The 25120-nt window shown below is 33.9% G+C and overlaps 2 protein-coding genes across 2 annotated transcripts; one reads left to right on the forward strand and one right to left on the reverse strand.

Moving 5' to 3' along the window:
• Nucleotides 1–3851: 3851 nt before the first annotated feature.
• On the reverse strand, nucleotides 3852–5877 carry Cpr19 (cuticular protein 19). The gene is made up of 3 exons (XM_076316348.1): nucleotides 5818–5877; nucleotides 5078–5341; nucleotides 3852–4289 (listed from the first exon to the last, which is right to left on the reverse strand). Exons 1-3 carry the CDS (start codon nucleotides 5830–5832, stop codon nucleotides 3852–3854), a joined length of 717 nt encoding a protein of 238 aa, XP_076172463.1. The 5' UTR covers nucleotides 5833–5877.
• Nucleotides 5878–16176: 10299 nt separating this feature from the next.
• Nucleotides 16177–20272, forward strand: LOC143149444 (uncharacterized). The gene is made up of 3 exons (XM_076316791.1): nucleotides 16177–16225; nucleotides 18133–18235; nucleotides 19350–20272. The coding sequence occupies exons 1-3, from the start codon at nucleotides 16214–16216 to the stop codon at nucleotides 20270–20272; spliced, it is 1038 nt and encodes a 345-aa protein (XP_076172906.1). The 5' UTR covers nucleotides 16177–16213.
• The last annotated feature ends 4848 nt before the right edge of the window (nucleotides 20273–25120 follow it).

Here is a 25120-nt window from a genome sequence, read left to right on the forward strand (position 1 = left end):
GCCCACATCTAAGGTTATCGAGTTCCTGCTCCGATATGGCCGGATTGCCTTGCCGCGCCTGTGTTACTGCTACCGGTAAATGGATGCCGGGCTGAACTGCATTTTTCCCTCCATTCGGCTCTACCGGTATTATACACAAGGCTGACTAATGAGATAATCGACCAAAACTTAGATCAGTTTGACGATTCGTTAAACAATCAAATTTACGGAACATTAGAGCAATTCGATTATTCATTATTATCTAAAAACAATGAAACAACAGAAATCGTTACTGTTTTAACGAATAAATCAGAAATGTAAGAATCTGGACAGTTTTGTTAGAAGGCTCGATAGCACTCGAAAAGAGTATACGAGAGTATACAAAAGAGAACGTTGAAACGTCTGACTCTCCGCAGACAAAGGTCAAGATATTTTATTTATATATCGAGATTTTGTTTTATGACATTTTAATGAGAAAAAATGATGAATTAATGTATTGTAAATACATTGTAATCGTTTATTGAAGTGAAATTTATAAATTTATATCGTTGGCAACTGTAATGTTCACTACAGTATTTTTTTTGAAAAGTGATATCTTTTTTTCAGATTATAATATCTGAAATGTATTATACGTGTTTATTTCAGTATATTGTTCAATATTGTCTTTTTAATCCCTACACAGTGATTTTGTGGTTTATAAAAATATTCCTAAAATGTTGCAGATTCAGTCTCCATTTGATAAATAAAATTCACTGACGATACGAAGGACTTAGGTAATCGTTTAATTGATATGACTATCACAATCTATTATAATCTGTATCCAAAATAATTTTGAACGTAGGAAAGGATACTATTTCAATCATTTTCCGTGCAGTTTATTTACAGTAAACTACGAACCCGTTGCATATTTATATAATCGCATTAGAGAAGTGTAAAGTAATCTATTCGTGTAATTAAGAATTTTCTGAGTAGCTACGTGTATTTAAAAATGTAACTTAGGCGTATGACATTTAATCGTGGAAGAATATTTTTCTAGGTTGAGAAATGATGTATCCTTCCTCATGAGTCGCAAGATTCTCATGGGTTTGTTGCAATACTCTGGTGAACGCCAAAGGTTTCTCGCTGAAAGTAACGTGACCCCGAAGTGCGCGGGATAGTGCTCGCATTTGGAAAGGTAATTGCTATGCAAAGCATAGGGCGTCGACCAAGAAACGCGACGAAGAAAATCTGATCGATCGGCGTTCAGAAAATACCAAACAATTTCTTTATCACCGTTTGCAATTTCACCACGGAATATTAAATATTTCAGAAATTTCTATCAGCTGTTTCTATCCCACACATTTCCTTCTTACATTTATAAAATTATGAAAATCGAACTTGTAAAATCTGTTCGAAATAATGACTTTTGAAATTTCGATTCTGTTTAATTTTATTGTCTTCGTCTGACGTTTACAAAATTTTTGAGTCAGTTGAAAGTATTTTTTGATACAAATTCTCTAGTAGAAATCAGTAGATAAAGTGCATCTTCTACGTTTCATTTTTGGTAGTATTTATAGTAATAATGAGAGAGCGTAATACAATTACAGGGACTGATAATCGTGCGCTGATTTCGTATTCAATAATAGAAATACGTATTTACAGTGCAGAGGTAGCACGGTGGATTTGAAATTCGGATTTCAGGCTCAAAAGATGGGCCTCTATTATGAGAAGGTCAATAGATATATAATACAGTTGTACACATATGATATAATAATTATATAGATATAATATAACATTGTACAGTAAAGACTCGATAATTGCATGCGACGCGGACCAGTGATGCGCAACTAACGAATACCTGGTGGATTTCTCTTGTAGGAGAAATTTATTAAATTTATTGTACGAGCTCAGTTTTGCGCTGGAGTCGAATCTACACTTACGGACAACATTAATAGAAACTGAGAATGAGGATAAGAAAAAATCTGTCGATTATCAGTGTAAATAATCGCGGATCTATCCGATAAAAGTGATTACAAACAGAGTGTTCATGAATCAGTACAAATTAAATAATAATGTAGTCTATCAGGGTGTTATTTTCGTATCACACAAGAGAGGTGTTCATAAATAATATATTTATGTCGTCGAGACAATTTCAAGAAAATGCGAGGATGACTTACGCGCAATTAACGAGTCCGTCCGGCACGCAACTAACGAGTTCTTACTGCAGTTGTAATCTGCACTATCCAAAGATAGTTGACGTTGCTGTTCACGTTAAAGCGAAGGATGGTATACATTTTTCATCAACAAAAATTCAAAAAGTTTCAATCATTGTGGATCACATTCATCACTAGATTTGTCTTACATTATTACTTATTACGTGTAGAGATCTATATCGATAAAGTGTGGTATTTATATACATATATCGCAACAAGAGAAATTTGATTGGAATAAATCAACAAAACTTTCAAACAGGCGCAATGTATCGTAACGCGAGCATTTGCGTGACTCGATAAATGTAATTAGCGAAAGTAGAAACGAATAAAGCAATTGTCCTTAATTAGCAAGTTAAACGAATTAATTTATTCGATAGATTTCCTTATAAATTTATGCAAAACGTATGCAGTCTTTTACAGGGAGCTTAACATGTTTCATGCTTAAGCCTTGTAGTAAGATCATGGACAAGGCTCTGGATATCTACAATCTCTTAATTATAAATGCACGATCGCGTATTTAATTCAATGTCCAATAATATCCGCATGGGTAAATCATGATTGTCAGATATTTTTTAAATTTTCATCCGCTTTGCTAACGGTTAATGACTTTTTAATTGATTTTCGAAGAGCTGAAACTAAAGATCAATAAATTAACAATTCTTATACAATAATACAATAATTTAATAACCTTTATGTTGAGTGACTTTTAGTTTCGATAATACTATGAGTGACAAAGTAAGATTAATTGATTTTAAAGAATTGGAAAATAACTGCGTGGAAAATATAGCAGTTTGATGAATGTTTATAGACGATTCTTCTCAATATTTTTAAACTTTTTAGTAATTCAAGTAAGATATACGTGTGTAAATTCAAGAATATTTTACACAAGATTTAATAACAAAAATTATGTAGGTTTGCAACATATTGATTCTAACAATTGTTTCTATAAATTTTTATGACACTATGTGAATAATAAATTCACAAATTAAATAAGAATGTTGCGTGTAATAATAAAAATTAATAACTCCTTAAGTTATTAATACAATTCGTATTTTCAGTTTAAGCGAAAATCATCCTAAATTTCATGCAAAATTAAAAAAATCAAATTAGAAGGGAAACATTGATTACCTAACGAAAAATATTTCAATTGACACAATTAAAAATTTTTTAGAATCAATAAGATACTAATTTCCAATGCACCTACTCCATAATTACAAATTTCTACAATCAGCTCGAAGAAAGAATCAATTTGGAATCACACCCTGGTTAACTCACATTGTATCAGAGTATAATTTAATGCTTTTCATAAAATTCTTTTCTCCTAATGACATGAAATTCTGGCAATCAATTAACATTCCACAAACATTAATTCAAAATTGACGTGACAAGCAAAAAATGTCGCAATATTTAAAATAAATTAAAACCGTACATTTCCACATATGCCAGTACTCCTAAAGATCAATGTTCTAAAGTAAGAATTAATTTTTTATTCGTACACTAACGGTTAAACAAGCTTGATCAAAGATTCAAATATACCCAATCCCAATTCTGGACGAATGATGTGTTCCAAATCGATTCTTTTTTCGATCCTAGTATAACTCTCTGAATCTCTTTCACTAAACTATTTGCCAGCCATACATCTTTACTTCAATCGTCGTGTCATGCCTCGCCAAAGGAAACTTAACTCTTACTGAACGTGTAGGAGTAGCCATCAGGAGTCCTGTTGAAGCTGAGTTTACCAGGTGGATAAAATCTGCGAGGCGGTGGGGTTGTGATCGCGTTGTATTGCGGTAATGGCCTGGGTGAGGGTTGATACTGTGGTCGAGGGTTGTTGTACGGAGAGTATGGTTGAACTTCAGGTGGTGGTTGAGGCTTGTACTGATACTGCGGTTCGGGTTGAAACGCGAGTTGAGGTTGCGGATGTGGTTGCGGCAGTGGCTGTGGCGGTGGCTGAGGCCTTGGTTCGTACACCGGTGCGGGTTGGTGTTGATATTGTTGTTGCGGTGCTGGATCGTATCTCGGTTGTTGATAGTCCGGTGGGTTGTACTGTGGCAATGGTTCATACTCGGGCTGGGGTGCAACCTGTGGAGGTGGAACAGGAATACCATCCCCAGACGCCTGTGGATTTAAATGAAACGAAGCGTGAATATTTCTTATACAATAATAGAATAATTTAATAATCTTTACATTGAGTGACTTTTAGTTTCGATAATACTATGAGTGATAAAGTAAGAGTAATTGATTTGAAAGAATTGAAAAATAACTGCGTGGTATAGCAGTTTGATGAATGTTCATAGACGATTCCTTCTCAATATTTTTAAACTTTTTAGTAATTCAAGTAAGATATACGTGTGAAAAATCAAGAATGTTTTGCACAAGATTTAATAACAAGAATTATGTAGGTTCCCAACATCGAAATATATTCCATAAATCGAAATATTTATTTATTTGGAATAATAGAAAATATATACAATTTTCGTTTTATTTTTAATATATGTTAGTAAATTCTGTATGAGATCTTATTAGACACGGTGTGTAACTTAAGTTAAAAATACGCACGATGGACGATGGATATGCAATGTGTCAATGAGGTATATTTGTTACACGAATTTCTTTTTTTCTTTGAATCATTATCGTTTCATAATTTTAATGGGGATTCGTAATTTCTTCTAGGACGATTTCGGATCATTACATTTCCCAACACGTCGGTTATTTCCAAGACAGTATTTCATAAATTCAATCAATTTGTCAATTATCACGTCGGTTATTTCCAAGACAGTATATCATAAATTCAATCAATTCGTCAATTATCACGAATAATAATGACGTAATAAAGTAGAAACAACAGGGAAAAGGTGACATTTGGAAAAGAAGGTAAATGTTTGTTAAAGTATACTTCGACATACCTGGAAACCGTCTTTCCCAGCTGTGTACGACACTGTACGTCTTTGACCCGTCGGGTCGACGTAGGAGTAAGACCCACGACGATTCCCGTAGACGTCGCTTTCCTCTTTGAACTCTACGCCATCCTCTTGAGAATAAGCAGCGCCAAAAGTTCCATCGCCAGCAAGATATCGTGCATCGCTCAAAATTGCTGCTTGTTGAGGCGACTGGTATTGGCCGTTCGGCGATCGACACGAAACCAGTGCAATCGTGCAGAACAGAAACGCCTGGGAATTTCAAAGAAATTTTTCAAAACTCTGGAGAATCTAACGTAACGTCTCTCCTTTTGAAATGAGACCTACGCAACGTAACACATTGAATACGAGAGAAATTATTCTAAATAATTTAATTTGTAGCTACATGTACGGTGAGTTTTGAAGCCAGAGTCTACATTTTGATTATAAACCACGTTGACAATTTACGCAAGCATAAGAGGGTGATCTACCGTATCTTTGAAATGATTGCAATGGTTAATTCAAGGGTTACAACAAAAATGTAGTAAAACACGAAACAACAATTGTCCAGATAAATTTTACGATAAAAATATCTAGAAATGTTAAGTAAGAATTGTAGAATATGTGATCAAATTGATGCATTTCACTCTATCAGAAGCGCGTTACAGATGCAATGCGGAAGTAATCGATCATCGGATACAGCGACGCATTGTGACGTGTTTCGAATAAAATTGAAAGAGAGTACTTACGAATATGGCACTCATAATAGAGAAATGACGACAACTGGGCGACGAGAAGTACAACAGTGCTCGAAGAATCGTCGAGAGGGGCGTTTTATACGGCAGATTGGATCACGTTGACCTGAAGAGGCCTTGATGGTCGCCCGCGCGCCCCGGCTGCAGAATAATGCAGATTGCACTCTGATCTTCCACTACGCCTTTCGACTGCCACTCAGCTTTCCTCCTAGCAACTTCTATCACCATTTCTCTGACCAGTTTCTTCGCTATTGTACCGATGGTATGACGCGATAAATATTGTAAATATTCGAGCAATTCGTTAACAAAGTTTACGAATTGAAAAGTAACGGTGTTTTAATCATTTGGTTTTCATTTCCCATATCGATACTTTAATCAGGGATTCGAAACCGAAATTATTTCAACATTCGTAACTTTTCGGTTAGATTACATCGAAATTTGCAAAACAGAGAAAATAACGAAAGTGAAATTAATACCTGTATTTTATCGATTTTTATCTAGCTTTGTGTAAATTTATAAGGAGAATAACTATTGTGGTGGGTCGAAAAAATTGAAAATTTCATTTTGTGTCTTTTAAAAGTTTAACCGCTCAAGACGTGGAAGAGAAAAAGTCTTGGGGTAAGCGGGATGGACAATGTTATCATAGGACATTGTGATCATAAAGTTTACAAGGTTATTTAGGTAATATTGGTGCTTAAAGTTTTTCGTTGAAGAGAATGTTTGTCACTTGCTACAGAGTACATTAGTAATATTTTATTTATTCTTCAATTTTTCGAGCAACGTTGTCGATGATTGATTATAAACCAGTTTTTATGATTTTGCCCACGCAAATTCTACTTCACATTATTTCTACATTAATTTCAGAGCCGATGTTGTCGCATGATTCGAAGCAGAAGGAGCATGACCAAAATGTTCTACGAATGGCACGCCATAGTTGGATGAAAGTCGTATTCAAGAAATAATGGGAAATTAAGAAAGGTAAACAATTAAACAGAATATCGTATTATAAATCCCTTTAGTGCACTGTAATATCTAACTAAGAAGAATGAAAGTATTAAATTTCGTGAAAATGCAAAACTGGTAACGGTTTAAATAATGCTACTAGTAACAAATAATAAAATGAAACAATAGGTGAACACAGATATATATTAGAAAATAAAGAGTACTGGAGTGGATCATAGCTCGCTATTGTTCATCGTCAAGGGGGCCAAGGGTGGTCAGGGGGGCAGAGAGTATCCAAGAATTACAGAAAGTATTCGAGTTATTATTATTTTCTGTTATTTTATACCTTGTCTGTAACAGAACATTGTTTGTGACTGCAGGCACTGCAGAACAGACTGTTTCAGTTCCCTTACTTACCAACTTTGGAATTATCCTGCGACGAGAACGATTCGTGTACAAAAGGTTCGCGATTCCGTCGCTTCGAATCTGCGCTAAAAATAAAATTTACAAGACCGAGTTTCGAATCCTGCAAACGTTGTTTTCATTATCTTGAATCGCAAGTAGAATCAGTGCGCGAAATTCTAAGCTCAATGTTGTCGGTTATAAACTGCAGTGACTGTTTCGTTATCGCGAACATCACGAATGAATTATTCTTCCATTTGCATCTTTTAATATTTACGCTTGTATATTTATTTTCTTTATTCCGAAACGTTTAATTTTTTATAAAAGTAACTTTATCCGTTAAGGTTTCTTTAAATTTATCGGAATTCAAGTGATTTTTAACCATAAGGATTAATGAGTTTTCCTGAGAACGAAATCGAAACATTCTACAAATTATTTTTGTTTTATGTATTATTTATTTGTCGATTATTTATTTTCATATATGCTGGTTCATTTTCCCAGAGATTATAGACGATTGTGAAAGCGGTAATGTGTTCCCTCGCATATGAAATTGTCAGTTCGTGCGCTTATAAATTATTCGTTTATGGGTCTGACGTTTACACGGAAATCCAAATATATTGTAATACTTATGCAAACCTAAGGATTGCAAGATCCATGAGCAATAATTCCTCGAGAATATGGGAAACGCTACTCGGTAACGTCAGCATTTCTTCTAGATGTTTCTCTTTCTATCTTAAAGTAGAGTTTGCGAATAAAGTTTTATATTAAACCAGGACAAACCACTAAATTCAGTGTTTCCAGTATTTCCTATATTACTAACTAAGAAGTTTCGACATTGTCGATCTGACGTCAAGCCGTTAATTGTAATTGTTCCATTAGTACTTCATGTTCTTGAATTTAACGTATATAATTTTTGCAAGTGTCTTTCGTGAAATAGTACAACATAGCTCTTAAAATGGTTGGATATAAATTTGCTAGATTACGTTCGCTGTTATTGGGTACCAGTTTCGATACTTTGAACAATTTTTAACCAACTTTAGTTTCCATTAGAATTGTAGAATTTTTAATTACACATTAATTTTAGAGTTGTGAGTCAAAGGCAATAAATAAAGGGAAGAAACGTTGAATTTGTAAGTGCAGTGTAATTACTGCAATCTCATGTGTATAAATTTGTAATAAAACTATTCGCTATGGGCTAACGTATGAATTAGATAGAAATATATTTGCAGCGCTTTCATTCGTAAGGAACGAATTGGTGAAAATAAAGTCGTGGAGACTACTTTTCTTAACATAAAATGAACTTTCTATTCGTTAAATATTTGTGAATATTTGGAAAAAGAAAACCGTTATTACGTAAAAAGTAGCACGTAATCCGTTACGTGCTTCTTGTTTAAAAAATCGTAATTGAAAGACTGCAGCTTTTACACTTGTACCAGTGTAACAGTACTTTTATGATATAAGAATACTTCTTTGCCAATGCTTCCTCGGTAAATACACGAAAGAAGACACTTATTCTGAAAATTGATTAATTGTAGAATAATGACACGTTATTACGATACTTTGACACTAAAAGAGTTGCCCTGTTCCAAGTAACATTGAGTAATTCAACCGGACGTCGAATAAACTTCACCCAGCTCCACCACGGACCTCTAATACTCCTCCAGGAGTATGCACAAGACACTGCTGCAATAACGATTCAATTTTTTCAATTATTATAATTAACGTTCCTCTCGCTGCCACGTCATTGCCTTCCTGTCTTCTATTTTCATATTTCTATGTATCGTGACTCATATCGGCCCGTTACTTTTACTTCTCAATCTCGTCGATCGAAGCTCGCGCAGATTTCGTTTGACCTCCGTCGAGTCGATCATTCATGTGTGTCTCGAAGAGAGTCCGATCGTTAAGGGAGGACATCAATCTGACGAGTCAAAGAAATCGAATTTTCTTATTTTCTTAAAGTTTGAAGTGTTTAGAATGTTGTTTCAAAAGGATATTTCGAAATTTAAACATTTAGCGAAATCTCTGAAACGAAATCTCTGAAACTACACATCCGATTTACTTCAAATTTTATAGAGATATTCTGGCATAGAGTGTTCTACAATGCAGTGTACGATTTTTTTAATATGTTAATTATTCAAGTTTTTATAAACGTTTAAAATCGTTTTTCTTTTTGGATAAAAATGATTATTTTTACTTCAAACTTTGACCATTTTTATAATTATTAAAATTGAAGGCTAGAAAACTTTTTTTCTATGAAAATGATTGTTTCTTTTTTAAACTTCGACCGTTTCTACAACTATTAAAATTTTCGAAAAATCGTACTGCATATTCTAGATAATAGTCTCTAGTTTACGAATCGAAAACATTTTTTTATTTCAAACCTCCCAGTTCTTGTCAACTGCAGCAGTCAACAATGTTTCACCAGAAGGTGTTCTGGGAATAGGGAATAACTTCGCCATTTTGTACGATTGTTACTTTCGCAAAATTGTAAAACGAAGCTGAAAGTTACATTTATATTCTCTGAAAGAGACTACACGTTTCATTTAGCAACTACTTGGGAAAAAAATTCGCAAAATTTACCCATTTTTTGACGTCTCGGAGTGGGGTCCTCCCTTAAGGGACGAATGTTTTCATTTCGGCACGGATAACGCTCTATTTTTAAACGATTCGATGGAAACACAGTCTTCCTCGTGATGGACTTTCTCCGCCCGTTTCCGCGGAACAAATCCTTTTTTCTCATCGTGCCTTTCGAATATTATCTGGGAACTTTCCTCGCCGAAGTTCGTATGTTTTTTGGCCGCAATGTGTACGCACCGTCACGTGGTTCACATCGCCAATTAATTCTACTAAGGTACAACTATTTATCGGCTTCTTTTTCTTGCGTAAGGTAATTAGCGAAATGCTTGGAAAGGAATTAGACACATGAAAGTGTTTCGCATTTTTTTTCGATGACCGTCGGAGAAGAATTTCGTTAGGACAGAAACTGCTAAAGGAAAGCTATCGGTTATGCTCAGCGAAGCGTATTGCGCATCTTTTTACATCAAAGTAACTAAGAGCTATACGATAAAATATCGTGCACGATATAAATCTTCTGGATGCATTCATTTCTTAAATCATCGAGTAATATCAGTGTTAATAAAATTTTACGTATTCTGCACGATAAAGTAGAAGAGGATTAAATTCACCTAACAGGTACATACATCGAATACCATTTTGAATAATAGCTATAATAATAGCTCGAAGCGGAGAGGTGTAACCTGAATCAAATTTTAACGAGAAGCATAATAACTTTCGAGAACAATATTATCCGATAAATGTTGCGACTATCACTGAAGTTTTATTTTATAGTTCGCTCCAATCGGTATTCATTTCGTGATTTGTTGATCACAGAGTGGACGATTCGTTTGAGAAATTAAGTACGAATAGGCGAGTTTGATATGGCAGATTCTGAATCTATTGAAAACTTATGCATTTGGGATTTACAAACAACATTGAATTGTTTTTATCGAATTAAGTGAAATCAGGTAGTATAAAGTACAATTTTATTATTAATAGTATAAAGTGCAATTTTATTATTAATAGTATAAAGTAAGTTTATTTTATTAATGAGTCGAATCTCTATATTTTTTAGCAACAAGTTTCTTATATTTTCACGTCACACCTACGTGTGTGTACGCATTTCAGATTTTCTTTCTATCTATTGTTTGTTCAATCTGGAACATTTTTCTTACATTAGAATTTTGTTCTAAAAGTATTACAGGAGGATAAATGTCAGTGTAGTTGATTCTGCATTTATACATGCTAAGGAAGATACTACAATTCACGGTCTGAATCGTGCTCTACATTAATTAATGAAATGCATGGCTATTTAAGATTGCCAAACACGGAGTACATTAGCACATCAAATATTCACTGAGTTTACCTTAATAGCACTATTAAAATAACAATGGATGGGAGGCTAATGTAGGCAAAAAAACAAATTACTTCATATTCGCGAAAGTGTCGCAAAATTAATTTTGCAAGCAGAAATTCTTTCCGATTTATTGTTGCATCACCGCCCGAGTCAATCCGCGCAATAAACGTAAGAATAATTTCGCTGCTGCTTTAACAAGATAAAAGTTTTAGCAGCTAAGAACTTACGTAAATTAATTAGTTACTTAAACAGAAATTGACGCGGAAAGTAAAAATTATCCTCCACTTTCATATACTTTACAACAGCGATGTAAAAACTTCCTGCTTTTCCATTTTTTTCCACGTGGAAGTATGGAGCGTAATGAGGGTAACAAGGATCCGACAATTTCGAAAATTACCACGATTTTTTAGAACCGAGAAAAAAAAAACCGTGGTGGCTAGTCAGCCAGGTTTATGAGATTTTCATGGTCCGTTTAGAGAGTATTATTGCTCCCTTCTATGGTATTCTGTATTTTCGTTCTCGGAGTTGTTATTTTTTCACTTCGATTTACTTCATATATTTTCGCTTCGAGAACGTATTCCGTGAACCATTATTTCGTAATGTGATAACATTCTGGAAAGTTACTACTGAAAAGTTCGTTGTTAAATATTCTTTAGTTTTGAAACGAAATATGTGAAATGACACGTACAGTCAACAACTGCGGTCTTAATAATATTTGTTCCAATGTGAAGAATTTTAAAGAGAATGTATTTCTTTTATAGATGTAAGAGTAAAATCTTTTCAAAAATGTAATTTTTAAATACAATCAAAAAAGAACCAAATTGTTATGACGTTCAATTTTGAAACAACTATTATTAATAATGATTCTATTGTAAAATGTAAATGCATGAATTATTATTTAATTAAGAATAGTAGTATGTGTTGGTTTACATATATATAGAAAAGATTAATCTTTTCTGGTTTCGATAAATATATGCAATATACTTTCTGATGATTCTAGAAGATTATATAGTAGCAGATTAGTTATGAATGTAAAACATCTAATATAAATAAGAAAATTAATTAATTACTAGACAGGAGTAATGTGTATTGGAGAATGTAAATTTAGAACAAAGTTATGACCAATGTTAAGGTAATATTTAATTATATAATTAAAAAGATAAAAGTGCATCTAAAAGTTATTCAATACTAATTAGAAATTTAAAATTCCGTTTAGAATTATAATACAGGATGAAAAAGCTATATTAGTAGCAAACTAATAATCTACTTTAGTGTAATAAATGTTACTTAATACATTAGTGTCAGTTTTTAAATTAAACACAACTTTTTCAAATACAGTAATGTGTAATATGTTTGCTTCAATTCTCTTATAGTAAGGGTCTTTATGTTCCTTACTTTTGTCGTGAAATATCCTTTAGTTAAATCATTTTTATTCTAATCAGCGTTTAGTCATTGTCAAACTTGACAAACACTGTCACGTTCTTAGAGTAGGAAAATCCTTCCAATGTGTAAAAATTGGATTTTCAGACGAAGAAAATAGTAATTTGAATTTCATAATAAGTTAATTTAACATTACCTTTAATTAATAATTTCAATAAGTTTCTATCATTATTGGGAACGATCTAGAAAGCAGTTGAATTCAGTACATCGTAAAGAATCCGTTCTATTCCATAATTATGCAAGACTACATGTGCCAATACAGATTTCTAAAAATTTATAATGCTATAAGTATCTTGCACGCCTTGTTCGTACAATTTTTCTGAGAGAATCACCACCTATTCAGAATCCAGGAAACTTTCTCGATGAAAAGTAACTGTTTAATCGAGGAAATGTAGGTTAACTATATTAGAAGTTAACTTACAACAAGACTTATCAAAAAGAAACATTTTTGAAAATTACCGATAGCAGTGATTATTTCATAAATTAAAGAAGAGAATAAAATATCGTCCTATTCGTTTTCTTAAATTGTCAAAAGTACTTACTAATAGTCGTGTCTTTGAATTATAGATATTTTTATTATACACATTTATTTTCATGAAAACAGTAAAATTACATACTATATTATCTTACGATACAATGAGATGATTACAAAAATATAGGACATCCAATCGCATCTATTACAATAGCTTCAAGTACAGAAAAACAATATTCAATATTGTGAAAACAACTGGAAGTCTCTGTGTGTTGGTATCATTGTTTTCTCGGATATGTGTTATTGTTAAGCTTAAACATAAGCGTTCCGTAACAATTTCACTTGTCGGAAGAGCATATAGCAGTCATTTTTCACAATTACGCGTGAACGCATACTTGGCGTACCAAATAGACAGTTGCTCCCCTATAGGAACAGTTTTATGATTTCTCCGTTTCGTTAATACTTCCACACACTTTCCTAAGAATTTCATGATTAATTATGTAGGAAACATACTATTATGCGAAGAAGATTAGAATGAAACGCATTAATTGAGTGAGTTGCAGTTACTATGGTATTTCGAAGATTAGAAGTGTTTGTTACAACTTTCCCATCATACGTCGATTAAATAATTATTGTTTCCTGATTCCTTATGAAGTGTCGAGGTGCACGTTACCTACAAAATTTTATTTCCTAACGAATAATAAAAATGACCACTTTCGAACATTCTCCTTTTCAGACATATTAATGAAAAATATTATTCGTCCCATATACGGAAATTAATGGATGATGCTTCGTACGATAACAAGTTTCAATTCAAGGAGAAATTAAATTTAATAAAAGACCTTAAAGAATGTTCCTGGCAAATCAATGGAATTCTGTCCGCCATGAAACTGTTCGCATATATTACCATTGAATTACGTGTTCACTCTTGAGAGACGAGGATGCATCGAGGAGATAAGCTCGGTTATATACAGTCTGTCTCGTTGCATTTTTAACGCATTCGAAAGTTCAGGGGCTTTGCATAGATAGGCGATTATCTCGTCGATTCGAGAAGTTTCTTTGAAAACTTTCAGTGTTTCTTCTACATGTTATCGATAGCGACCGACTTTCCGTTATTCGTTCTCGAAATTCTTTGTAATTATTAGTAAACAGCTCCAGTCATGCAAAAGGGATGTTGGAGAGACTCGTGAGCACGTTGTAAATTTAGTCATGTGGAACTTATATGGAAAGCATATGCTTATTAAAAAAAACCATTTCAACGAACAAAGTGCCAAAAGTAACCAATGTGTTTACCTCTGAAAGGACAGAAAAGATAACTTTCTTAGGTCAAAGATAATAATAAGTTCGTAATGTTTTTCTGTATCAATTTCAGGGACTGGTAAATTTGCGAAGGCGTGTCAAAAATTAGTTTAGAAGATATGTACCTTTTGCTAGATTTGTTCAATATATTATAATTCATTTTTAAAACAGTTTTCTTTTTATGAAAATTCTCTTTATAAATGAGTAGAATGATGGATAAATTCATAACAAGATACAGTGATACAATTGTCTTACAATCAATTGTTAAGTTGTTATCAATTGTTTAATGTTTTTTACAAGTAAAAATCCATATGATAATTACAGGAAAAAAAAGGGGTAAACTTCTTTGGTTTCACAAATAATTCTCCAGATAGTTATTTAATTTTTCTTATGAGAAGGTTTGGGTTTAACGTGAGAGGTCCTCTTCAGGTATAACGAACAAATTCTTGTAAATATAGATGAATACATTGTATGTATATGCAGACATGGAAGTTACCACGTTGTTATTACGGAAGAACACGTGCGCATTTACTTTGTTATTTTCAACACGGAAAAGTTAACAATATTTGTGTTTGTGTTATGTTTAAACGAAGTTCTGGTGAACTATTTGATATACGAAACAGGTTTCATTAACTTCGAGATATCTTTAACTTAAAAAGGACGGATTGAGTAACACGTTGCCTTAATTTCGTGCTAATGAAAGTGTGGCACGCAACGGCTTTCTTTTATTTTATTTACCACGTGTATTTACATTCATTATCAATTCAGATATAAAGTTTGTTGAATTTTATAGCCCTGTCATTAGGTATGTATCCTCTCTATTACGGCGTTTGTTAGTATTGTTACACAATCGTTGACACCTTTTTATGCTTTTTTATTGGAATAACGAGCAATAAATCACTTTTAATTCGTTACTGACGAAAAATTGTTAAAAATCATATGGATTCCAATTCAAATTTACTAGCTTATCTAATATACATTCGATATCAATTATTAAACTACTATATAACGTACTGAACAAACGGTGTCCTAAAGATTAATTTTTAATCCTGTTATATAGTTTCATACAAATTAGCTTTTATCATAAGACCTATAAAACAAATAGGCAATAAGGAATACAATGATAGTTTTTAATTTTATTTTTAATTCTCCATACACTTCCTAATTTTCCCAAAATATTCAAAGCTGAGGAGACACTCCTGATTCATCATGACACATTAAAACATTCAAGGCTTATCAAGGATTACAAAGACTTATCAAGCCTCGAGATATTCAAAACTGTAACAATATTCAAGACTACTCTGACTTTTGAAACATTCAAAACCCATCAAGACTCGACAGATTCAAATCTAACCAAGATATTCAAAATTCGTTGAAACGTTAATTCTGTCGTGTCACTGAAGTCTCATCGAGATTCGTCAAGATTTTCTTCCGACACTTTCGATTTCGAATATTCGAATCGATTCGAATTCTTATAATCGTATTTCGACACTTCGCAAAAGACAGATTCGAAGTTCCATCGTCGAAGTCCTACGAAACATCAAATCATACGAAACTCGCATAAACAATTAATCGTGAGTCCGGTAGCTCCGTGTCGGTAGCTCCTCTTGGGAAAGGTTGTAAACCTATAACCTCGGACACTTGGGTGTCCGCAGCTTCCTAGATCGACTTTGTAACCGTATTGCGCCAGCGATGCATTCTTGCAATCGACAGCGATAATATCCCGGGGGCCCCCGTGGTTTGCTCGTTACCGGAGGCAGAATTACTTTAAAAGTAGGTAGCCACCGGCCGTCTGCTTGGCCGACCAATTACACCGGGGCAACTCCGACTATATAGAAGAGCCACCGCGGCTTCGTTGGCTGATTTCCACCCATAGACCCGTGAACCGAGCATCCACGTTCATCGTCTCTTCTCCGCCAGCCATGAGACTTCCAGTGAGTGCCGACCAAGAAAATATCTCACGGGCCTACCAGCGGCTCGTTCGTTTCTGCGTATTCTTTAAGGGTAGATTCGACCCTCGGGTCGACGCATTCGTACAAGTTTCTAGTCTCGTTGCAATTTCGAGTGAGTGCCCGTATTTCGATGGTGTGAATCCGTGCCGCGTAACTGGGAGTTTGCCAGTGACGGGAATTAATCATTGATTTTTCCGAGTGGACCTTTGAATCGTCGTTTCGAAAGTACTGAAACAGTGAACGCTGCACTTAGTGATCAGGACCAATTGGCTTCTTTTTAGCTTCCCTTTCGAGGCTTGTCACTCTGTTTGATTTCTAGAACGCGGTAACGGGCTCGATCACGTCGACTCGGCGGAGTAGTTTTGTTTCGCGGGTATAGGTTTCTTGTAGTCATCATTCAGATCGGTTTGTATGGTACCAACAGTCGGAACATTGATAACAATTATTGCTCAGAATACTGTAGAACGATTCGTTTTATTGGGTATGGTTACTTTACTTTTGTCGAAACAATAATTTATTGGGTTGTTCGGAAAGTCATTTCGTTTTTTTTTTTTTTTTTTTGGTGAAAATGAAGCACGATTTTTTTTAAAGTGTATAAACATTTTATTCAATTGTATATTCTCCATTTTGGAAAATGACATTGCTTTTCGAACAACCCAATATTATAGTGTCCGTGAAGCATATTTACGTTAAACAAGACCTTGTTTTTCGCTTCTTTTTTTATAATTATGGTTTTGTACAAATTCGTAATCGTTTCGAATTTGACGAGTTCTTTTTGTTATATTTTATAGTAAGGTCAACAGACCGAACATCGAATATTTATTAACACGTTAACCAATGGTGAATGTATTCTTCTCCATGTATGGAAATAGAGCCGCGAGTGTAAATTTATTACAACCGTTCAAGGATAGATCTACTCACGCTCGTATTTCGTAACTGAATGCACGGTCGTAAACATGCGGTTTTACTAGAAGAGGAGAAGCTTTTCGTCTAGATTTTCCGAGACGAAAATCTAATTTTTCTGATGCACGAAAGTACTTCGCTTCGTGTCGAATTTTAAACATAAAAAATTTTTCAATCGACGCGGAAAATTATTTTGTGACAGAAAAATACAAAAGTAGATCGCGAAAAGGGGAAATTAAAAGTAAAACCTTAGAAAAAATTATGGTAAATTTATTAGAACGAAATGTTCTACTTTCTTGAGATCAACCTAACATAAATATTCAGTTATTCAATTTCAAATTTTATCAATACTCGACTTAACGCATTTCGCGTTTTAAACAGCAACTATTAATCAAAACAAAGAACCAATTAAGAACCATAGATAAAACTTACTAACATAAGTAAGCTTTTAATTATACAGCATTTTTCATTCAAATATTATGTATATCTAATCTTTAAACTCGCATTTCGTTCGTTTCAGCAGAGTGTCTAAACTCTGTTAGTTCATTGGAATAAAGTCGGGCTGAATTTTCGGTCGTTGAACGTTACCGTAAGGAAAACGACACGGTGAAGTTCACAGTATTCAATCATGGTCAGACTTAATTTTTTACGATAATGTCGGTACCGTAGAAGGAAGTGAAACGTTAGACGGTATTACAAAGCGGGGCTGATCGCTATTTGTAACACAGCCAGTTTATGCTAAGTAACGGGACAAAGGCGGAAACATAGTGCGGTAGTCAAATGTTTTATTGAACGAAACAATCGTACGAATCCCTTCCGTGTGCAACGTCGTTTGGCATCGGTTTCTAACGACTCGCGGAGAAAGACGACCGGCCAGGAAGACTTTACTTTCTAACGGATCCCATTACCGTTACAGCATCGTTGCATTCGTCTTTACTAGGGTTTCTCATGGCGAATAATTTATTCACGATCGAATCTGTTCACAGATTCTACTTGTCGCTCTCGTTTCGAGTACGCTGGCGCAACAACGAAGCGCGGAGCGTCCTGCCCGAACACCTCCAGCTCAAATTAAGTACAACGATCCGAATGGTGAGTAAACTCGATTGCATACAATGAACAATAATAACGATAACGATATTGCTAAAGAATATATGCCACGGAGCGATATCTATAGACGATGAACGATATCTATCAACTTTCTTTTCTATAGGTGAATTCAATTAATTTATTAGAAAATACAAAGGTAGGTATTCACCGCGAATGATACGCAATAGATGATGATAAAATCGGAATTCGAGGACAATTATATCGGTCGTGTCGGGTATTTCTTGAAAATCTATGTTTCTAATCCATTTGCATTTCGTTCCAGATCTGCTGCGTACACCATTCCCTCGATAATTGATCGAATTTTTGCCTCGGCAACGAAATCGGATTTATTCTCACAATTGTTTCTATTTATCGACTTTTATAGTTTTCATTATACCGTCGTGAGAGTATTTACCAACGGATTCGAGATTTTTCAGTCGATAAATAAGTCCAAGCACGATCTCTTTGGGACTATTTTTTTTTTAATTAGAAGTAATTGGAAGTTGTTCAGGAGTGAATCCAATAACGGATAATGATTGAAAATAGCTCAAACGAAGTCGTGTAGGGACTTATTTCCGTTTTCGATATCTTGGGAATCTATTGATAATATTTTTATGAAGACACTATGAGAAATATAACAATTTGAACTTTCGTTAGTGAGTGGCTTATCTCACACCCTCTATTACCTTTCTTCAGTCTTCGCTTGTAAAACATACGTTTACATAGTTCATTAATTGGATGCTTTGAAAATAATTGAGCTTTCTCACAGTGTTATGTAAAATAAGTCTGTATTATACGTTGACACTTTTAAGTTTGAACTGCATTAATAAATATTCAATACCAAAACATGTAACAAGTACATGCAGTACCCTATATCTGTCTGTTTGTCTTCGTTTTTCTTAATAATATTATACGTTAAACAATTCAGTATATATTCCGTATCTTCCACTGTTTAGATAACTACTGAAGAATAATCGTCAAATTTTCCATTTAAAAATCGATAACACAACTAATCTCATCATTGTACACCACAAGATCGTTTCCCTGTCCATTACACAACTAAACGACTGAAAACCGGCCACTGTTACGGACATCGAGACATCTTCTCTTTTTCTAGGTTTGAAGGTCGACTGGAAACTCTTTGCTCCCCAGAACCAATGGCGCTCTCACCTGGAAAACTCGCAGCGTACTCAACGAGGCCAGTCTGATCTCGTTCATCCTCAGACGCTGCAGAGGCAGCAGCAGTCTCAGTTGTTGCAAGCACAGCCAGAGTACGAACAGGTACAGTACAAACAGTACTCTCAAGCTCAGTCTCTCGCAGATGGGCAACAGGATCCGAACCAAGTGCAGTACAGAGGATATCAGCAAGCTCAGTCTCCCGTGGAAACACAACAGGACCTCAATCAGATACAATACAAAACGTATTCGCAATCTCAACATTCATTGGAAGCTCAACCAGATCCTACACAGATCCAGTACAAAACGTATCAGCAACCTCAATCACAGTTGGATACGCAACCGGATCTTAACCAGATACCCCTTTACAACACAAATTATGCCGTACCTCAGCAACACGAGCAACAACAACAAGGGAACACCGATTTCTCCAATTACGAACAACTGTCGAACAACTACGAGCAAACGGAACAGCAAAAGTCTAGACGTGAGTACTCCGATGGAGGGCTTCAAGGCAGAATCGTCTACAAAAGCGACTACAACCAACCGGAACAAACACAAACACCGCAGGAGTACGTGTCGGTACCGTACGAAAGATTACCCAGCCCACCAAGTTCGAAACTGTTCTTCAACAAGAACATGCCCCCAGAGATCCAAGAGTTGCTGAAATATCAGGCTCAGTTACCGTACAATGTCATCGCAAACAGCATCGTTCCCAAATCGAATACGGTGTTCGTGCCTCAACTACTGCAAGAAAATTCAAAGAGTTCTCGTCCCACCAACAAGGTTTATTATTTAAAAAATGGCCGATACGAAGGGGAGTACGAGACCACCAAGCCTGTTCAGGAGTATCAGAGGCATTGAACGAAGTGTCATCGAGGTGGATACTGTCTGATGAATCGTTGAGGTTGGGGTAGGTTGACTTGGTTAACTAGAGGAACTTGGAAAAGAGAAGTAATTTGTTCTTTGGTCTTGGATGTAATTGTCTTACTCTGTTACATATTCTAGACAATACGAAAATTTCAACAATCACTCATTCGTACTTGAGAATCGACAGAGGGAATTTAGCAGATTGTTTTTTCTGATTCCTTCGCTGGTGCAGGATAGAATTTTTTGAAGAGCGAATACTGAGATGTTGAAGGATTATTTGAAAATATTGTAGTGTCTTCCTTGATACAAATATGGAAATTCTTGAGTAGGTGTTATTGAAACATTTGTAAAGTTGATATTATTGTAGGAAACTGTTGGAGATTAAATATTTATCATTCAAACCCTTAACTTTCTGTACGAAGCAGAAAAATTAGAAGGAAACAAGATTTAGATTGTCTATTATATTAATGTCAAATTTATATTCAATGCAAATTTCATTTCCCTTTGTGTCATTGATTTTTACTTAAGCTCTTCCTTTTATTCTTCCTGCAGCTTTGAACGGTGTTTGCTATTGTACATTTTATCATAATAACGATACAATAAAGGATTAAATAATGATACAACTGCAACTTGTAATGTTGCCAAACATTAGATTAAAATATACTATATATTAAGTATGAAATTAGTTTCTTCGAAAAGAAATTTTGTTCAGGATGTGCATAGATAGTAATATATCAAATATGTTATCTTATTTCACAGTTAGGCAGAATAATGAAATTATTTTTGAAAATAACAAATGTTTTAAAAATTTTTCATTAGATAAAACTATAAATCTCTTTGCGTCACTAAAATGATAAACTGATGATGATTCAAAGAAGAAACGAGATTAGTATAGCAAATATATTTAATTAATATTTTGCATATCCATCACATGTATGTACAACTTCAGGCACACAATTTAGTAAATGATTCATATAAGTCACAAATATACAGGGTGTTCAATAGATTTTTTATACATTTTGATATGATATTTTATAACTAAAGATAAGCTCAAAACGTTATACACTTTGTTAAGAAATGATTGAAAGAATTTCCTTAGAAATGATAGAACAATAAAATAATTTCAGTATTTAAAATACTTGTCAATTCGATATTACCGTTATTGTTAAGTAACGTTGAAGGAAACACAAGTCTGAAATGTTACTTAAAATTTTTGATTTTCCTTTCAAATCAAATTTGTTCAGCCCTGGTGCCAATGTAATGTGCCTTTCGCTTACGTAACACAACATAACAAAAACGATTCTATTTCAATGTAAAATTTGAAACTGTTGTAAAATAAATTTGTTCGTCAAGTTGATGTAGAAATTTCATCGTAAGCGCATGCGTTTGTAATGAAATCGTAGCGCTTTCTATTCTATTAAAACCATCGTTTCAAGAAATAAATTATTCGAGTACCTTGCGTTGTGAAAATCATTTTCCATTTACAAAAGATCATTCCTCCCGTGTTTGCCGTGCGAGTAGAAGCGAAACGAACGGTACTTCCTGCATAAAAGTAACCTCAGGTGTGGTTACGAAATTAATTATCGATCTATCGAGCATTGCTTCCGAGGAAAACGTACGATCGCTACTCTAGGAAGAACATTTCGAGTGTAGTGCGATCTGTTCGGCCTCGGTGGTTAATAAATCTCGTCTTATTAAACCTCGGTAGAAAGTAGGATGGTTTCCACCTTTCTATTAAAGACGCGTGTCCAATGTGTTATAATAGAAAGTAATATCGTATCGTACTGTTCGACAGACGGAAAGTAAACGCACTTTTATATAGGGGTGCCCGGTATAGTACGATATTCGTTAAGATAATCGATGGTATCTTATCAGAAACTCGATGGAGATTATTAGCTGTCGTGGTTTATGAATATTCTCGGATAATAATAATAATACGCAATTGTTTTAGAGATCGGTGCATTAATTATGAAAATAAGAGAAAATATTTACATAATTGAAAACCGTGAATAGTGTGATTTTACTTTTCTGTTACTTCTCTATTTAAGTTTCAAATCGCTTTCGTACGTATCTGCTCGAGCAATATATTTACCAATTGTTTGTGATCATCAAAGATTCTTTACGCCAAACATTTTTTTTCGAGTGGAGATTTTGAAACCATGTTCTGTTAATATATTTTATGAAGAAAACCACAGTATTTTCCCGGACAAGGAAGACCATGTAAATTGGTTTCATGGCCTTCACGCATCGTGCACTGATTCGTATTACTCTTGGTAGTCGTGATCATGCATGCGTTTGCACTCTAGTACACTGCAACTTTCGTTTCTTCGTTGATCGTTTGCACAAATACATAATTCATTAAGATGACTTGAAACGAGAAAATCAGCAGATGAATACGGAAAATATTAAAATATTAATCTAATAAACGGAATGTAATATTCACAGTGTTACATTTATCAACGATAATAAGACTTAATAACTAGGACACACTCGTTGGCTTTTTGAATAGGCATAAACTAATAAAAACGCATACATATGTCACTGTGTTGAGATATCAAATAGAACTCACAGTAAATCAGGAAATAAATCAAAGAACAAGAAATCAGGATCGTAAAGTTAAAATATAGATATAACTGATTAAATAACTCTCCTAAAACGATAGGAAGAAAATTTTAATAAAAGTGTAAAGAAAAATTATTATAAACTATTCGATAGAAAATACTTCTATGAAAACTTCAAAAACAACAATCATCTCGTCATAGAATCAAAATAATTCAAAATTACATTTTAAGGCTCTTAAATATAATATATAGAATTAATGTAAGATGAGGATCAAAGCGTAAAAGCTATTAATATGACCTGTTGACCTGATTTCAGGAGAAATGAGTATACGTGACAATACTAATCTATGTAAAAAACTAATCTACATAATTTATATTCTATATTAAGATAAAATCTATATTGATAAAAAACAGTTGTGTCTTATATACAGGAGGAGTTTTTAAAATGTATCCCAACATAAAATCCGAGTTACGTAACGTCACAATATTCTTGACAGGATGAGAGTAATAGGGTGCATTAACTATAAGTTGTACATTATATTTCGTTTATTGTTGCTTTAGCGGAAAAATCGCACATAACAAAAATTATTGGAAGTATTGTAAGCAAGGAAGAGCTAAAATAATTATTTCACTGCAACAGTATATTTTGTAAGATTTTTAAGATTTTGAATAAATTTTAAATTCTGGAGTGTTTCTATTAAGCGTTTAAAATTGTGTAAAAAAAACAGTCCGTTAAACTTGTTCTGCAAACCACTTGCAATTCTATTATTTGCTGTTACCTAAGTTCAGCTTGTATAGGTGCCATTAATTGATACACGCGGTCATTGCACAGTAACCTTTGGGTAGTATTCTCTTGGGAAACGTGTCTTTGAATTGCATTCCTGAATGATGCCCTCAGCATTTTCCGAGAGTGCAATCCAATATACTCTTAAAGCGCAAAGAGAAACTATAATACACATAGACTTATATCGAATCACTCTTTGTAGTACTCCCATTAACATTTGGCATGTATACTCGTTATTAGGAAACAGTAATCGAATGCAATCTACTGGAACAAGAAACTAATATATTTGTTGAAGAAGAAAGCAAATATTGTGTTACATAAACGTAAATATCAAGGCAAACGTAGACATTCAATTTATCATTATTATACTAGATCGCAATAAAATAAAAGACCTCTGAACGTAAATTATTATGCAGAAATTATATTATTATTAAAATGGTTTTCAAGCTAATATTATTCTTGAATAAAATTTAATTTAATTTACAATTAATTTCTTTTATTACCAAGAACAGAACTGTTATATCGCGTAGGACATATGCAACCACGATATAATTCTGATAGGTATATTAATTAGCTATCAATTAATAATAATATGAACCTTTTAATAGTATCGTTATACTCAATAATAAAAATCGCAAAGGATCTGAATAAAAAGTATTGCAGATAATTGGTGACCTGTGTGACACAAAAGTAGTTAATTTTCAAACATTCGACTGTCATAGAAATGATAAAAGTATAAAAAATATAAAAATTGAATGTTACTCAAGTCTGAAATTATTCGGATAACTTCATGTATTGCAAACAACCTCAAACGAAGGCAAATACGCAGCAGGAATTACATTTCATTCTGAAAATGAGCCAACGATTGAGTGCGACACCCTAAAATGGTGAAAATTAAATGCAGGTAAGTTTCCTTCCGTAACGAAACTAAATAGCCAAATGCGTTTCAGAGCATTCCAATTACATCACCTCTTCGTTGAAAGCATTTTTTCTACAGCTGAAAACCTAGTCAACGCAAGATAAATTTGTTCATGTCCAAAAATTCTTTGCGATTCCTTCTTTTTTTTTGTTTATATCGTTTCAAACACCCGGTTTCTTGAAGTGTTTTAATTAACCGTTCAAGCATGTGACGGAATGGATGACTTTCCACTGGAAAACGTTCAGCGCATAAACGTTCTGCAATTACAGTATTACATTCACCATAAAGTAAGAGCATTTCAATTTTGTCTTGGTTACTGTAATAATTCACGATTGCGACTACCGTTTTAGAAAATTGCAAAAGTAGTAAACGACTTCTACAATCATCGGTGGAGAATATGGAACATTGAATGTACGTAAACAACGAATGACGAGGATTGATTGCATAAGATGCTGTGTTTAATTATCACTCTGAGTTATATACATTGGTGTTGCTCATTTCATTATGATATCTATTGGGTTGTTCGGAAATTCATTTCGTTCTTCAAAATGGAGAATATATATAGTTTAATAAAATGT

Source organism: Ptiloglossa arizonensis, chromosome 7, assembly GCF_051014685.1.
Source record: "Ptiloglossa arizonensis isolate GNS036 chromosome 7, iyPtiAriz1_principal, whole genome shotgun sequence".
Taxonomy (NCBI): Eukaryota; Metazoa; Arthropoda; class Insecta; order Hymenoptera; family Colletidae; genus Ptiloglossa; species Ptiloglossa arizonensis.

What these genes read in the sequence shown, in the direction of transcription:
- Cpr19 (XM_076316348.1), bottom strand. An exon ending in CTGGGAAAGACGGTTTCCAG is followed by an intron (nt 4,290 to 5,077) that starts GTATGTCGAAGT and finishes TTAAATCCACAG; the next exon opens with GCGTCTGGGGATGGTATTCC.
- LOC143149444 (XM_076316791.1), top strand. An exon ending in TAAGTACAACGATCCGAATG is followed by an intron (nt 18,236 to 19,349) that starts GTGAGTAAACTC and finishes CTCTTTTTCTAG; the next exon opens with GTTTGAAGGTCGACTGGAAA.